General features: G+C 51.2%; 1 protein-coding gene across 3 annotated transcripts in view; it reads left to right on the forward strand.

Moving 5' to 3' along the window:
• The window catches only part of SLC6A17 (solute carrier family 6 member 17), a 55839-nt gene that overhangs the window by 12520 nt on the left and 25981 nt on the right, over positions 1 to 17338 (forward strand). For all 3 annotated transcript variants that reach the window (XM_012178162.4, XM_012178160.4, XM_060401390.1), the window contains exons 2-6: positions 4139 to 4512; positions 9587 to 9744; positions 11406 to 11532; positions 12489 to 12670; positions 14266 to 14376. In XM_012178162.4, the coding sequence (XP_012033552.1) occupies positions 4227 to 4512; positions 9587 to 9744; positions 11406 to 11532; positions 12489 to 12670; positions 14266 to 14376 (864 nt within the window). In that variant the 5' untranslated portion in view covers positions 4139 to 4226. The remainder of the gene's footprint in view (positions 1 to 4138; positions 4513 to 9586; positions 9745 to 11405; positions 11533 to 12488; positions 12671 to 14265; positions 14377 to 17338) is intronic.

A 17338-nucleotide genomic window follows, 5' to 3' on the forward strand; every position in this document is an offset into this window, starting at 1 on the left:
ATCTGTGAGCACTTGCTGGGGGCCAGGCCCGCTCCTGAGACCTGTACAAGCTGTCCTCCCCTCGCCATTACCAGGTGGCCGTGCTCCGTTCCCTGGCACTGAGGGAATCAGCTCAGTGAGGGGAAGAACCTGGCCAGGCTGGTGGTTGGTGAGGAGGGAAGCTGGGATTTGAACCCAGGCAGTTTGGCTTCGGAGCAGAATCACCACCTCATACTGGGCCCATGGACTGTCTAAAACATGTTTTTAAATGATTTCAAACTATTCCAAATATGAGCCATAGTTCTATTCATAATATTGCCAGACTTTACTGTGAGGCCATGCTTTTTTTTTTTTTTTTTTTTAATCAGCAATAACATTGCTGATCTTCAGGCCTGGGGCCTGGCCCCGTATGGCCCTTACCTGCTTCCCTTTGACCCCGGGGCCAGGTGGGTGGGCCTGGACCTCGCAGGGTGCTGCCCCACCAGCTTCAGGGTGCTGCTACGTCTCGCTAGCCAAAGAGGACATCTCTGCGCTGGCGGTGCTTCACAACGCTCTCCGCCCTCTACCCCACTCCACCCGCAAACTCATTTTGGCTTTTCCTGAGGAGAAACAGGGCATTTATGTAATGAAATATAAATAGGGGGACTTACATATTTTTAAATGGATTCACTTTAAATGAATAAAGACAAACAAGACCAGAATTCCAGATTGCGGCCTCCACCCGGGGTCCTTTCTAGCACCAAGCCCCGTGCCAGGCACTCTGCGTACATCTGCTCATGGAATCCTCACACAGCCCTCCCTGGGAGGCAGGAGCTGTCATCAGATAGAAGCTTTTCACCCAGCAAGGGCATAATTCAAGCGAGGTGGCTGCCCACCTCTTTCAGGGCACCAGCCAGTGTCTTTACAGTTGGCAGAGCAGGGGGGTGGGGAGGGGGGTAGAGGGGTGGAGGTGAGAGGTGGGGAAGGTGTGGGGTGGAGGGCAGGGGCTTTGAAGTCACACAGGCACTTCATTCGCTCACTTAGGCACTTGACATAAATTTCCGGAGTGCCTCTGCCCCGGTGTCCCCTCCTCAGGGATGCCTTTCCAGATCCTAACATTGCAGCCCTCCAGCTTGCCGGCGACCTCACTCTCCATCCCATGATATTTGTCATTGTAGTGAAAATCACCACTGGTTATTTTGTGTGTCTATTTCTTTGAGTGTCTGGCCTGTCTGCCAGAAACAGAACCTCCACAAGGGGAAGCTCTGGATTCTTTTGCTTGCTGCCATATCCCTCACACTTAGAGCTTGCTACAGAGAAAATGAAAGTGTTAGTTGATCGGTTGTGTCCAACTCTTTGCGACCCCATAGACTGTAGCCCTCCAGGCTCCCATGTCCATGGAATTTTCCAGGCAAGAATACTGGAGTGGGTAGCCATTCCCTTCTCCAGGGGTTCTTTCCAACCCAGGGATCGAACTCAGGTCTCCCTCATTGCAGGTAGATTCTTCACTGTCTAAGCCACCAGAAGAAGGCACTTAGTAAGTATTTGTCAACTCAATGGAATGAGTGAAATGGGCTCTCCAATCCAGGCCTTTCTGACTTCAAAGCCCCCAAAGAAGATACTGTCTTCTTCCTGTGTTCCACCCCGCTGCTGGGTCTGACCCAGTGGCTTTGGGCAATTATTTCTCTCTCTCTGGGCCTCAGTTTCCTCATATATAAAATGAGAATGTTCCTAGGATCCCTCAAACTTTAGTATTCCGAACATTGGACTCCTGTAATGCGAGCAGATTCGTGGATGCAGAAGGTTCCAGTCCTGATGGCAGCCTGGCCTAGTGTCTGAGCTTGCAAGTTTGCAGCAGCACTTTGCTGATGGCCCAGAGGACCCCAGGCCCCATCCTGTGGTGCAGGATGTCCATGCGCATCAGTGATGTCTTGGGAAGAAGGAAGAAGCTCATATTGAGCTGATGCCTGTGGTTTCCGTGATGTAGTTGTGGGTACCCTTCTCTGGATTTATTAGAATGTGCCAGTTTTGTCCTTGAGCCCTCTCAGTTTACAATGGTGCCTTATCCCCCTGCCCCCCTTCTCGTGCTGGTGACCAGAGCTGCCACTCACTAATCTATTTATGGGAAAATGTGTTGTTGAATTGGCCAGCCTCAAGGTAAATTCTGCTGACTTGCAGGAATCCCTGTTTTCTCCAGTTGTGACAAGATGAACAGTATATCATATCTAATGCATTCCAGATTGTTCTGATCTAATACTGCTGCAGGCTGGGTACCTGCAGGGAGGCTCTGAGTTCAGGTGCCTTGGTGACTGCGCTCATAGGAAGGACCTACCTGACCCTCCTCCCCAGCGCTAGCTGTTTATAAAACTCCTAAGGGAGCTGAGGAATGACGGCCGAGTTGGGCAAGCCGCCATCACGTGCGCCTTAGGTTTTGTTCTCCATTTGAGGGCCTGGGGACCACGACCTGATGACTGCGGAGAGGGAGGGGCTCATCCTGGCAGCCTAGGCAGGAACACAGGCCTCCCCCGGCACAACTTCTAGGGGTACCATTTGCTTCTGTAGCACAGGCACCATAGCAGCTGAGGGCTTGAGGGCCCACAGACATACAATCCCACCTTGGGGCACCCTCCAGGCCATGATGGAGTGTTCAGCTGACCCACTGTGAAGCAGAGTCCCAACCGAGAACTGTGTTTCTTATAGGGACTTCTGAGGTCTTTCAGGCAGTCTGGCTCTGTCCCAAGACCCTGACTGTGCCTAGAGTAGAAGGGGGCAGTCACTAAAGAATCACTGTCCCCCTTGGATGAAGAGGACAAGAAAGTGTCATTGCTTGTGTGATCCAAAACCTGGCCTGGGGAGGGCTGGCTAGCCCGCAGACCAGGGAGGACAGCTGTCCCCACCTGCCAGGTCTCCTAGCTTCATTACATGTATACTAGGATTTGGCTGGCCAGGTCTCCGCAAAGGTCAGGTGCTGGGTGGAGTCAGCCAGGAGGTCTGGGTCAAGGCCAGCAGGAGGGGCAGGTGTGCACACTTCGGCTACACAGAGCTCTTGCCTGAGTGTTGAGATGGCGCATGCAGGGGGAACAGAGGCAGCTCCTTCGCTTCGTGGAGTAATGATAGAACAGGATGATTTACATCCCTAGAAAGATGCAAGGCAACTGCCGGCCGGGGTGTCCGTGGTTTAATTTTAAATCCTCCAACCTTCCCTTAATGAGGAGGTGCTTCGATACAAGCAGAGTGTTGGGATCCTTCAAAGGACTCGTTTCCTTGGTGCTCTATTTGTTTAAGGGAAAGCAGGAAAGATGGATGGGGAATGGCAGAGGCAGGGGAGAGTTTTGCCTCCCCCGCCTGCGTTGTGCAGACATTATCTGCTGTAAAACTGTCACAGAAGGATGGAGAACTGGCTCTTGGCTGCGGTGGCCTTCAGATAATGTCACTGCTGAGCGATGACCCAGGATTTGTTGGCACTGAGCAAGCATCTCTAGGTCTCTGCTGCCAGAATCTTTAGCTGAGCCTGGTCAGTACTCTTGCCTGGGGAATGCTGGTGTGGACACCAGCAGGGCCCCCATGTAAGAGCGTTAGCCTTTTTTTTTTTTTTCTTTTTTGCAAACATGAATGTCCCTCTGAATCACTTGGAGTTTCTGTAGAAATACGTTGTTCATTGGTCTGGGGTGGGACTGAGAGTTGTGTTACTGACGAGCATGTTGATGCCACTGGCCCCCAACTGCATTTGGAATGCAGGTGCTGGTTTCCCTGAGTCCCACCAGGTGGTTTGGCTACATAGAACACAAGAGCCAAGCTAGGACTTGGCTCCACCTTGTGCTGCCCTAGGAGGGGAAGGCAGTGGAGCCCTCCAAATGTTCTTGAACATTCTAGGATCTATGATGGTGAAAGATGGCCATGTTGTGATGGATGACTCTTTATTTGGGTTTGGTGTATGGTGTTACCCCTTCCATCAGGCATGCGTTTCTGATGATGCTCCGCTGAGAAGGCCCATGGGGAAACTGAGGGTGCAGACCTTGAGGCCCTCAGTGGCCCTCACTGGAGAAGAAGGCAAGCTTGAAGTTCAAGGCCACTGACCAGCTTCTGAGTGTGCGAGAGGGAGTTGACTGGGTCGTGTCCACTCGGGCTCCCCACCTGTCTGGTGTGGTCAGCAAACCCTCTCCTGCTCTTCTGGTTTCAGAGGTCCCTGGATGAGAAGGAGCTGACGGCAGCCAAGTCCCACCTTCTCCACGTGCTGGGAAGCAGGGCTGCGCCACCCAGGGGGCCCAATGCCGAAGAACAGCAAGGTGACCCAGCGCGAGCACAGCAATGAGCACGTCACGGAGTCGGTGGCCGACCTGCTGGCCCTGGAGGAGCCCGTGGACTACAAGCAGAGTGTTTTGAATGTGGCTGGCGAGGCAGGCGGCAAGCAGAAGGCAGCAGAGGAGGAGCTGGACGCGGAGGACCGGCCGGCCTGGAACAGCAAGCTGCAGTACATCCTGGCCCAGATTGGCTTCTCTGTGGGCCTTGGCAACATCTGGAGGTTCCCTTACCTGTGCCAGAAAAATGGAGGAGGTAAGGGGCAGCCCTGCTTGTCCCAGAGTGCCCTGCATGTGGGCTGGGCTGAGGGGAAAAAAAAAACACCCCTTTATGAGGCAGAGCCGAGGCCCTTGTAGCCTGGAACTCAGGACTCCAGAGTGAGACTGAAACTCTTCCCCAGGAATGGCTAACAGCCCTCAAGAGGCTGCAGGAGAGAATGTGGGCTCTGGCCCTGGACAGCCTGGATCCAAGTCCCAGGGGAGCCAGTTGGCTCTGGGACCCTGTGCAAGTTGCTTCATTTCTCTGTGCCTCGCTATCCTGCATCTGTAAGATGAGAATAATAGTAGTTCCTGCCTCACAGGATAGTTGGGAGAATTAAATGATTCTATTTATTAATAGAATGCTTACCACTATATCTGACGGGGCTTCCCAGGTGGTGCTAGTGGTAAAGAATCCACCTGCGAATGCAGAAGACATAAGGGACGTGAGCTCAGTCCCTGGATCAGAAGGATCCCCTGGAGGAGGGCATGGCAGTTCACTCCAGTATTCTTGCCTGGAGAATCCCATGGCGGGAGGAGCCTGGTGGGCTAAAGTCTATAGGGTTGTAGAGAGTTGGACACGACTGAAGCGACCGAGGACGTATCTGACGCTCAGTAGTGAGCAGCTGTTGGCCATTACTATTAAATGCTTATAGATGCCAGGCACTGTGATAAGCTCTTCCTGGATATTAGGTTGAAATGCATGAAGCTGCATCTTGGAACAGCCAAAGCACCAATTTCATATGGTTCATACGGTATTGCCCCCAAAAACCTATGTGAGGTAACACGTAGGTTAACTCATATTAGATGCTGTTACTTGAGGCACAGGGAGGTTAGATCACTTATTCAAGGTCACACAGCTGGTGATAAAGTCAGGATTCAAACCTGGACAGCTTGGCCCCAGAGCCTGAGCCCTTAATCACTACACCTGCTGCCTCGTAGGTTGGAGAGGCCCTCGTGCTGCCCCTCCAGAGGGGGATTCACTCCCCACAGAGGATCTTGCCCCTGGTATCAGACCATTTCTACTCACTATTCTAGCTCCTGGGGTGGGTGGAAGCTCCCAGGCCTTATCCCCTAGCACCTCTGAGGTAGGCTGGAATGTTCCAAAGGCAATTTGCTTTGAAACCAGGGGGAAATGAACCAAAAATAAGCAAAAAAAAAAACCAAAAAAACAAAAAACCAAAAAAACACAAAAAACAATACCCAATGGGCTTTGACAATTCCAAGCTCAGACCTCTGGTTCTGGGAAAGTGATGGAGCCAGCAAAGAACTTCCTTGCCCCTGGGTCCCTGTGCCCTGGGACTGCCACGCTCCAGCCTGAAGGTGTGGCCCCAGCTCTACAGGCATTTTAGCCCTGTCACTTCCCTCCCTGCCCCATGGATCTGCCATGTGGGCTCCCCCAGAAATGCAGCCCTATTCAGAGTCCCTCCCTCCCCCTCTGGGATGCTCTCCTTGGTCCAGAAGGCAGAGCCTGGCTAGAGACTTCTCCTCCTTTGCCAGTTCTGTTGAAGGGCAGGGAGTGAGAATGCCCACCTGACTTTGGGCCAGAAACTTCCATCTTGCCACCAGGGCACAGTCTCTTCCCTCTGTACTCTTCTTGCTTTGAAGATCTTTATTTTTACTCACCTAGTAAATAGCTGCGATCAGACCTTTCAATCTGTATGGCATGCCTGTTGTGCTCTGCTTAGTTGCTCAGTCATGTCCAAATCTTTGCGACCCCATGGACTGTAACCCACCAGGCTCCTCTGTCCATGGGGATTCTTCAGGTAAGAACACTGGAGTGGGTTGCCCTGCCCTCCTCCAGGGTATCTTCCCAAACCAGGGGTTGAACCAAGGTCTCCCACATTGCAGGAGAATTTTTACGGTCTGAGCCACCAGGGAAGCCCAAGAATACTGGAGTGGGTAGCCTATCCCTTCTCCAGGGGATCTTCCTGACCCAAGAATCGAACCAGAGTCTCCTGCATTGCAGACAGATTCTTTACCAGCTGAGCTACCAGGAAAGCCCCCTGTATGACAATGGCCAGGCCCAAGTCACTGAGTTGATATAAGGCCAGCCCGAAGCAACGTTACAAAGGGAAGTGTGTGATTCCCTCAAGTGCTGTGAGATGTTAAAAGCTCAGAGTACCCAAAATGACTTCATAGGGCACATTGCATTAGGGGCTCTGGCTGGCAGCCTCCAACCGCATCCCTCATGGCTGAGATAATCAGTCTGCCTGAGCATTCAGTGCTGAATCCCAGAGTCCTTCTCCCCGCCACACATTCCACAACCCCCCTACCCCCAGGCTGCATTCTTGCCAAAGTCTGTTAGTTCCCAGTGTCATCAGACCGTTGCCACGGCACTAGACATCACGAACAACCCCCAAAGAAAAACATTATCAGGTCTCAGGACTCTGAGCTCCCCATTCCATGCTCCTACCTTCATTTCCCATCCTTTCTAATTCCTGGAATCCTTCTTTATCTCTACCTTTAACTCCTACATTTTACTGGTTTTTATAGCCATCTTAAACATTTTAGTCATCTTAAATGTATTTTGGAAGGAGGCAGATTGTCACAGGAGATGGTTGGTCTGAGAGTTAAAACTCTGGTTTTGAGCCCTGAGTGATCCAGTGAGAACTGCTTAATTTTGAATGGAAACTCCAAAACTCCGCCTAGCTCCACCAGATGTTGACAGTTTCTTTATTCTTCATCCTCGCAGTTTGCTTGTTTTTCTCTTTATTTTTGTGAGAAGTAGGCAAATGGTCATCAAGTGCTTACTGTGGGTAAGTCACTCATTTAATCCTCATGGCAGCCCTGTGCAATAGATGTACAGCTGAAGCATATGAACTGGGCATTTTAAGTAAAAAATGATCAAATATCAGCAATTTCATATGATTCTACCTAATATCTTCATCCTCTACATAGATAAGAAAACAATGCCACAGAGAGATCAAGCAATTTGCCCAAAGTCACAGAACCAGTAAGTGGTGGAACCAGGACTCAGGCCCAGAAGGTCTGACTTCAGGGTCTGGATCTCAGCCCCCGACTCAGCATGCATCTCAACAGGCCAAGATCAAGGTGGTCTTTCAAAGCCCACCTTGGGGCTTGCTATTAATAGCGAGACATGCTAGAGATCCAGGAAGCCTCAGAGATCCCAGAATCTAACTCTCTGTAGCCACGTTCTCCTAAATTTTATAACTCCCTGAACAGTGCTCCCAGCTGTTTAGACTGATGACCTGAGGCCCCGAAAACCACTGAACCATCAAAGTAAATTCAGATGTGTCCCCAGTTGTATTTTCTAAGGTAGAGGAGGGTACATGTCCAAATGACTTTAATAAGGGTTGATATGAAAAAGCACCTGTGAACCCAGGCAGAATGCTGCTCATCCAGCCTGCAGTCCCCTGAGCCCTGTGGTTAGCTAGACCTCAGTGTGTTGAAGAAGCCTCCAGTCCAGTCAGAGTCCTGGGGCCTGAGTGGTGGCTGGTGGGGGCCAAGTCTTTGCAGCAGGACCTGTCTTTGGATAGCAATTACCTGGAGACTCTCCCTAGTTCCCTGGGAAGAGGAGAAAAGCATCCACAGAAAATGCCATCCTACTGCTCTGACCCTTGAGACCTGTCTCCCTGCACATCTTCCCCGACCTGAGGACTCGTGGGTGAAATACAACACCAGGGAGCCTGTGTCCCTCTGCTGTCCTTCAGATCACTCCCCTCCTCTTCCGTTTCCCAGAGCTGGAGACCACGAGACAGAGCTGGGTTAAAAGACAGAACTGGGGGTCCTTCAGGTCCCTCTCCTTTTATAATATGATGCAGAGGCTCTTTAGTGACAAGTTAAATGTGTGCGTTCATGTGACCGTGTGCACGTGTGTGTTGCATGAATTAGATGCTCTTATATAAGTTGCGGGGGGTTGTTCCCTTGGGCGCCTTTTCTGACTAGCTCCGTTGGACCCGCGGCCCTCTCTCAGCATGTATGTGCTCAGTTGATCGTGTGTGATGTGTGTGTGCATGCTGATAGTGCTCAGGTGAACCCGAGGGTCCCACCAGCTCTCCTGGGATAGTGTCTGTGCCTTCCGTGGCCCAGATAGCCCCACTGCACACCCTGGGATAGAATAGCCAACAATGGGCTGTTGCCAAGTGCCGAGTTGTGGGCCCCAGAGGTGCCTGACTCCTGGGTTTATTACACATGTTGGGATGTTGCATTATGGGGAACAAAGCAGTGTGGCTGGGGGGTCTTCTAGAGGCTCCCAGTTTGCAGGGCTTGGTCTGGGAATGGTGGGCACTGGAGACACCTTTAACAGACAGGCAGGGCTGTGCCAATAGCACTGCTCACAGGACTGGGTTGTTGGCACAGCTCTCCACCAGGGTCAATTGTCTGTGTCCAGACATGGCTTTAATTCCTCTGCTAAATGCCCTGTCACTTGGAATCGAGATTGTGTCTGCCGTGAGACCTGGGACAGCAAGCTAAATTTATTGTCTGGAATCTTTAGTGAGATCCATTCTATCCTTTCTGATCCTCCTGGCTATGCTTTCCTAAACTGCTAATTTCTCTTCCGTTCCTCCCAATTAGCTATAGATTAATGGCGATGCTTGTCAGACCCTGTGTCCCTGGAGAGCTTCCAAGCTCTGCTTCGCTGGAGCTGTCCAGTCTGCTGTGTCAGCATCTGGTCCCCCCAGACTTGGGGAGGATGGCGCCCCAGGGTCTGTGCCTCTGAGGGGCCAGTGGGTGGGGGCTGCTCCTCTGTGGGCGGGAGGGGGTGTGAACAGGTGTCCACAGAATGCGCAGGGAGGTGGGGCTGTCTGCCTCTGAATCCAGCCTTGTGAATAGTAGGCATTGACATCCATCTGGCTCCTCCCTTAGTGTTTTGGGTCAGTGGAGCCAAGGGGGAGAAGGCGGTCTGGGCAGCCAGTGTGTGGCAGGGTGCATGTGTAAGCCGGAGCATTCCTGGAGGAGCACAGGGCCTGGAGACAGTTTGAGGATGATTGGAGATGTGGCTGAGGCTGTAGGACCTGGCTGCCACCCCTCCCTTAGCTGGCTGCCACCCTTCCCTTAGCTGGCTGCCATGCTCCAGACGCCCTCTCACATCCCTCTCTCCTCCTCAGGTGCCTACCTGGTGCCCTACCTGGTGCTGCTGATCATCATCGGGATCCCGCTCTTCTTCCTGGAGCTGGCTGTGGGCCAGAGGATCCGCCGCGGCAGCATCGGCGTGTGGCACTATGTGTGCCCCCGCCTGGGCGGCATCGGCTTCTCCAGCTGCATAGTAAGTTGGGGGCCGGTGGTGGGCACAGGCCGGGAGGCAGAGGGGCTGCTCTGGGGCACAGGGCTTACAGCTCAGAGTCCTGGGAGGGGTGAAGGGCAGGGAGGGATGATACTCTGCATCATCCTGAGTATTGCATCCAGCTGGTGTCTCAGGACCACATACTTCCTAAACTGGAAGTCAGCACCACTGCCTGAATGATGTAATATTTGGGACTGTTATGAAGGAGGAAAGGCCTGGGACATCTCAGCCAGAGTTCTCTGGGGACAAGTGGACCATCCCAGATACCTGCTCTGCTTACCAGCCCATCAGCACTCTGTGAGGGAGGCCCATCCTTACTCCTGGGTTAGAGAGTATTTTATTTGGGTGAGAAAAGGCAGCCTTGGGGTATGGTGTCTCCTTTCCAGTTTGCTGTGCACATGAACGGAGCTGAAGAAGGCCTCAGGGGTCTGTGGCCGACCCAGGAGGGGTGTGGCTTTGGAACAGTGGGAGATGGGGAGACCCCACTGGCCTGGATGGGAATGCTCCATGAGGGTTACAGGCTGATCCACAGGGCTGCAGATGAAGCCCTGCTTAGCTTTCCAGGTGGGGAAACCGAGCCTCGCTTAGGAGCAAAGTCTGCAGGTGCCCATGCTCACACCCAGGATGAAAACTGGAATCTGCCTCTGGAAGGATCTGTCAGGCCTGGCAACAGGGCCAGCCCAAACCTGCCTCAGGCAGACTGGGAGAGATCACCTCTGCACAGGTTGACAGGACCGAATACAGCGCCCTCTGCTGGGGCTGACTGTGTATATGTGCATGAGTGTGAGTGGGGCCTTCTCCTTGGACTGTAAGCATTCCAGTAAAGGCAGTGGGCATGTCTCCCGCTATATTCCCACACATGTAAGGTATGCTATAGGAGTGTCTGCTCATGTATACCAGGGCTCAGACAAAATTGATGAAGCCAGGGTCTCTCAGCCCTCACGCTGCCCAGCAGTGTCACATACATCAGATAGCCAGGCCCCTGGAAAGAGAGGGGGTCTCTGGCTATAGGCAGGGGTCTGCATCCCAAGTGGATGCAGAAAATCTCTACATGTAGAAGCATTGCTTTCAAAGGAAACCCCTTTGAGCCTCAGTCAGGATCCATGTGCTTTTGTTTTAAATACAGTTCTACCAAGGTTGGTTATCATGTTCCAAAAAATGAGAAGTCATGTCTTTCTAGAGGCAGGCTTCTGACAGTACCAAAGAGAAAGCAGCATCCTGAGAGAATGGAAGACATGGGAAGCCAATAAGAAGCATCTACAGGACCTCAATAAGCACAGCTGTCTGGGGCCATTTACTGTGGCAGCGATAACTAGGCATGCCTCCATAGCCCCCTAGGGCAGTTCTGGAATTATAATCCTGAGTCATCAGGAAATGATGGGGAAGTGCTTCAGGCATCTTAGAGGAATTTCAAACTGGAAAGGATTAACATTTTAAGACTTCATTGCTTAAAGGAGAGAACTTTAATATCTGAAACATTCCTTTGTGGATTCCCCGAATAACAGATGAGTGGAGGATTAGGAGCAGGCCCTCTGCTACCCCCGTCCCATCTCTCCTCTTCCTCCTTCAAGGCTGTGCATGGGGGAGGGGTGGGGGCGAAGCTGCCTGCAGCCTCTGTGATCCCCATGGACCCCCGTCTGCAGGTCTGCCTCTTTGTGGGGCTGTACTATAATGTGATCATCGGGTGGAGCATCTTCTACTTCTTCAAGTCTTTCCAGTACCCACTGCCCTGGAGTGAGTGCCCTGTCTCCAGGAATGGGACCGTGGCAGGCAAGTATGGTTCTTTAAGGAACCCACCTGGGGATTCCAGCTAGCTCTGTCCTAGGAAGGAACCCACAGGGCCTAAGAGGGGAGGCTTAGGCTGCTGATGCTACTTTCTCCATTCATCCCACTCTCTCCTTCGCCCACTGTGTCCACAAACCCATTCTCCACATCTGAGTCTCCATTCCTTCCCTGCAGATTTTGGGATTTCGTTGACTTGCTGTGCCACCTTGGATAAGCCACCTACCCTCTCTGATCCTCATCTCTCCCACTTTCTTTTTCTTTCGGCCGTGCAGCATGTGGGATCTGTTTCCCCACCCAGGGATTGAACCCTTTACCCCTGCATTGGAAGCATGGAGTCTTAACCATTAGACCACCCTGGAAGTCCCCTCATGTCCTCTTATGATGATCTCTTGCCAGCCCGTCCCACAGAGTTCTTATAGGGGTTGAATGAAATAGTGAGTGTAGGAGTAACTCTGGAAATTGTGAGTTGTGTTTAGTTATTATTAATTGCCCTGTGTTACTCTAGCACTATTCTGTCTGGAAACGATCTATATTCGCATGCCAGTCCTATAAAGGGCTGGATGATTTATGCCTCCTCATAAATGGGTAAACTGAGGTTCAGAAACAACTCTCCCACGGTCACACTGCTGATTTCGCTCAGGATCTAGGATGAGGACCCAGGGACCTGGCTGCTAGGTCAGGACCTTTCCCAAGGAACTTGCGGCCAGTTCTGCCCAATCCTTCCTGCTCTCCATTGATGGACATGGGCTGGGGAATGGCATGAGCGGGAATTCAGGTAGATCAGTTAGGCCACTCCTCGGTGGCCCAGGAGTCCATCTGCCAGACCCTGGCTAACCCAGAACAATGCAGTCCCTTCCTGCTACCATGCCCAGCTGCCCTGGATTGGGCTCCAGCCGGGGAGGTGGTCTCACGGGCCCCTGCGGCCTTTGCTGCCATTTCAGTGGTGGAGGCAGAGTGTGAGAAGAGCTCAGCCACTACCTACTTCTGGTACCGAGAGGCCTTGGACATCTCCAACTCCATCTCGGAGAGCGGGGGCCTCAACTGGAAGATGACTCTGTGCCTCCTCGTGGCCTGGAGCATCGTGGGCATGGCTGTCGTCAAGGGCATCCAGTCCTCGGGGAAGGTGAGTGGCCAGGAGGCCGGGACACCCACACTTACTCGGGGAGAGGGTGCTGCAGAAAAGTGTGGACGGCAGGGGCAGAGCACTCTGGGCCGCCGTGAAAGGTCCGAGATGGGGTTGTTGCTGCTGTAGAGTTGGTCCCTGTGGACAGCCCACCAGGATGGGTTTGTGGAAGATCATTGCCGTGACCCCAGCTGCCTCCATGCTCGGATAACTCAGGGCTGCTCTGCAAACTTTAAGGTTAAAAAAAAAAAACCAGGAGTATTGAACTAGAATGTTTGGCTAGACACTTGCCCCTCAGCTTCCCTAGCAAGAATCCTAGAAGAGCCTGCTCAGCAGTTTTTGGTGAAAACTAACAGTTCACTGTATGTAACTAATGGGCTCTGTGAATAGGTGGGTGCTCTGAGTGAAGGGGACTTTGAGAGCCTCTGAGGATGCAGACCAGCATAACCCCACACACCTTCTCCCGGCAGGTCATTTTCCCTTCAAATAAGGACCCTTTCTTCTTTGTCATGTATCAATATTCATGGACTGCCAGGGCTGGAAAAGATGTTAGAATCCTATAGCTCAATCTACCCATCTCACCCATGGTCAAACAGCCAGCAAGTCAGCCCCAGGGCTCAAACCAGAACCTTGTTTGTCTGTCTGAGGCTCCAGGTTCTTTGGTGGATTTGATGAGCAGGGAAGCTAAGCCCTAGAAAGGTAGTGTGATCTCAGCCACCGCCTCTTCTCTCTGCAAAGGCCAGACTAATAGCTAGCACTTCACGTCATGGATCACATACTGCCACATTTATGAGTTCGCATTTGGACCACAACAACCTTCGGAATCATTATACCCATTTTATAGATGAAGAAAAGGAGGCACCCCGAGGTTAAGTGAATAGATCAAGGTCGCATGGTTGGAAAATGGTAGAGCTGGGATCAGAGCTCAGGTGGTCTAACTCTGGACATGCATGCTTTTAACCTTTATGCCATCCTCCCCAAACAGCCCTCTTGGTTTGTTTCAGCACAGTAAACTATTTGTAAGCATCTCCTTTGTGGGTGGCTCTGTGCCAGGCACATGGGGATATAGAAATGTTCAAGAAATGCATGTGCTAGAAAATAAAATATACTTTATAATCACAAGAGACAGGACCTTATTCTGATGCTTTTGTTTGGGAGCTGTGCCTGTACCCTCCTGGATGCTTTCTGTCAAAGGAGCTCCAAGGACAGGGGAGATCCTTAGGGAGTCCCCTGGAGTCAGGGACAGAAAAGCCGGCATGAAGACATAAAAAAAAATGAAGAGGGAAGAGCAAAGGGTTCCTCGCCCCAGTGGCAGCCCTTGGGGGTGGGGAGGCTGCGGGCCCAGCCCCACCAACCCTTGAAGGAGAAAACAAGCCTCAGGCACAGCCACACTGACTCCAGCCTGTCTGTGTGCCTGCTTCTGCTGTGGCTCAGTGCCAGACGTGCGGTGGGTTTGGCAGCGTGCCCCGGGGGGTCCTGGGGCTCTGCTTTCTACTGCCATCAGAGGTGGCCCGTGCACCCCAGCTGGGAGCAGGGAGGGGGGTGCCAGCTGCAGGAGGGGCTGGGCCCACAGCGGGTCCTTGTTCTCTCTGCAGGTGATGTACTTCAGCTCCCTCTTCCCCTATGTGGTGCTGGCCTGCTTCCTGGTCCGGGGGCTGCTGCTGCGGGGGGCCATCGACGGCATCCTACACATGTTCACTCCCAAGGTAAGGGTCACAGGCTCCTGGGGAACACGGACAGCTCTGCTGGGCCTCATCTGTTTCATGCAGTGTAACACTCGCTGAGGGCCTGCTGGGTGGCGGGCTCTGTGTTGGCTGGACGGAGGCACCAGGGAAGGGAGCACAGGCCCCACATGCAGGTTCCAAGGAGAGAGGCAGCGCATCAGTATGGGTGAAATCCGAAGCTTCGGGGAGGAGTGACATCTGAAACGGCCTCCGGGTGCAGATAGATTTCAGTGGAGCTATATGCGCAAGAGTGTGAAAAGGCACTGGACGCGCTTAAGGCCACAGTGGAAAGTCAGGTTTGGCCAGGCTGTGGGGGTGGGGGTGGGGGTTCATTGAGTGAATCTGTGACAGTAGGAACCAAGAAGATGCCTAAAGAAAGCTCCCTGGGAATCCCAACTTGTACCCAAATCAGGGGAATAGGGTTACTATTTTATTAAAGGTAAAAGACCGCGTGAATCATGATTTTACCCTTACCGAAGCCAGCCACGTCTCTCACTTAATCCTCCCGATAGCCCAGTGAGGGAAGAGCAGGATTCTGGGGCATGGCTCCCAGGGCTGCCTCAGGGGCATAAGTGTCCTGAAAGTGGACACCCAATTTCCTAAGCACGGTCTCTGCCCACCAGGTGGCCCGGTCTCTCTGTTGCTCTTCAGACCGCTAGGCACAGCTGGCATGCACCAGTCCATTGAGGAATAAGAGAATTTCAAATGCACACTAGCGTGCCCTTCAAGGTAACCCTAGGCAAGAAGTACATTAGTCGCCCTGGTGGGCAGGCTAGAAAGTTCAGTTCCTAATGCCAGCTGATCAGTAGCAATATCAGGGGCCTGGTGAAGCTTTGGTCCGGCCTGGCAGGGTTCTGGTCCTGTGCCTGCAGACTGGACCTTGTCCAGTCCTGTGTCTTGACCTTGTCCCTTAATAGTGCTGTTTCACACATGTGTTTGATTAAACGCACACACACATTAATGATTACACAGAAGGTCCAGACTCATGACACAAGGAGAAGAATCCAGATCTGGTGGAGTTTGAAAGCCCCATTCCCTCCCCGTTCCCCAGCTCTGCAGCTACAAACAGCTGATGCTTAGGGGTGGGTAACAAGGCGCAGGACACACCCTTCCATATTCATCAGACAAGGATGATTGGCCCTCGGCATTCTTGGATGTAACATCTGGGATTTCTGTGTGGATGAGCACAGAGGTCTGCTCTATGAAGCACTTAGTGAATCTCCTGAGGCATGAGTGTGACTCTGGAGCCACCTGGCTGGGGTATGTTGTTGTGAACATGTGATGTCTGACAAAGAAGAGAAAATTGCAAATGTTTTCTTTGGGGGGAAACAGCCGTAAGAAGAAAGTCAGTGGTTTTTATGAATGAATTCAACTGTATTTCTAGAATCGTGATCAATCTACTGTGTTCACTTGAGACTTTCTGTTATACTTTGTTGAATTTTATGAGAAAATTATATACTCTAGAGATGATCATAAATGTGGAGATTCACCCAATCTAATGGGCCCCTGAGTGGTGTTAGGAGAGCCTGGGACTTAACTCCAGAAGCCAGTGGAACCGATTCATAAGATTAGCTACCAGGCCCAACACACACCATACTGTTCCCTTCTGGTTCACTGATTTAGCACTCTTTAACACATCTTTTTAAGTGAAACATCTCAGACATATAAACTCACATATAATAATATAATCAACGTTCTTAAGAAATGAAATATTACAGATGCCATAAAAGTGCCCCTGGAGAAGGAAATAGCAACCCACTCCAGTATTCTTGCCTGGGAAGCCCCCTGGTGGGCTGCTGTCCATGGGATTGCAAAAGTGTCAGACACAACTTAGCAGCTATACAGCAACAATAGCAAGTATCCATTCTCTTCTCATTCATTTCCCTTTTCCTAAAATAACTACTATCTTGAATTTGGGGTTTATTCTACTAATTCATTAAAAAATTTTTATAATAAATATATGTGTAATCCTTAAACAATAGAACATATGTGCATACTTTAAATTTTTATATAAATGCATTATATACCACCTTCTGCAGCTTGCTGTTATTTTTGCTAAATGCTCTTTTTTGAGATTTTAGCTGTATTGATACATGTAACTCCAGTGCATCCATTTTCATGACTGTATTGTATTCCACTGTAATGAATTTATTCATTACATGACCAGTTGATGGTCAAGCTAGAGGATGAATTTTCTTATTCATCCTCTAGTTGATGGTCATTTAAGTTGTTTTCAATTCTCACCATTGCCACTAATGCTAATAAACATATGACACGGATGTTCATGAATACACATTTCTCTAGGGTGTGTATGTTTTGCAATAGAATTGATGTCTCAGAGGGTATGCGTGTCTTCAGTTTCACTAGATGTTGGCTGAATCACTGTCCAAAGTGGTTGCATCTATTATCACTCCCACCAGTTGTTTATGGGAGTCCTACTTGCTCCACGTTTGTTACACTGCAGTTTTTGCCAATTGCAGTGTACATCTGATTTTTGCCAATCAGATGGATGCAAGAAGTTGATGTGCACTTTGAATAATAGGAGTGCTCCTTTCCCACACCTTTTCTTGGATATTCAGAGAACAGTGTGGTCCCACTTTAGCATTTGCAGAGCCCCAGAGTCTTCATGAGGCGAAGCTTAAAGAAATCAAATCTGAAAGGCTCAAGAGGAACCAGGTCAAGAACCAGCAGGTGTGGGACCTGGTCCATCTAGCTCTTGTGAGTTTCAAGTATGCACAGAACCTGGGGCGGGGGCCGGGGCATCTTGAGACCTTGAGCAGGAAGCTCCTACCTTTGACCCTGGAGGGATGAATTGAGCAGGGAAGGGGAGGCTTGAGGGCCTCAGAGGTCAAAGGATCAAGGATCTCCTTCAAAGTCTGTGCCATCATTTGTTTTAGGCAAGTGAGGCTCAGTGGTGATAGCTGGGGTGAAGTTCCTATTTATT

This window comes from Ovis aries, chromosome 1 (genome assembly GCF_016772045.2).
Source record: "Ovis aries strain OAR_USU_Benz2616 breed Rambouillet chromosome 1, ARS-UI_Ramb_v3.0, whole genome shotgun sequence".
Classification (NCBI taxonomy): Eukaryota; Metazoa; Chordata; class Mammalia; order Artiodactyla; family Bovidae; genus Ovis; species Ovis aries.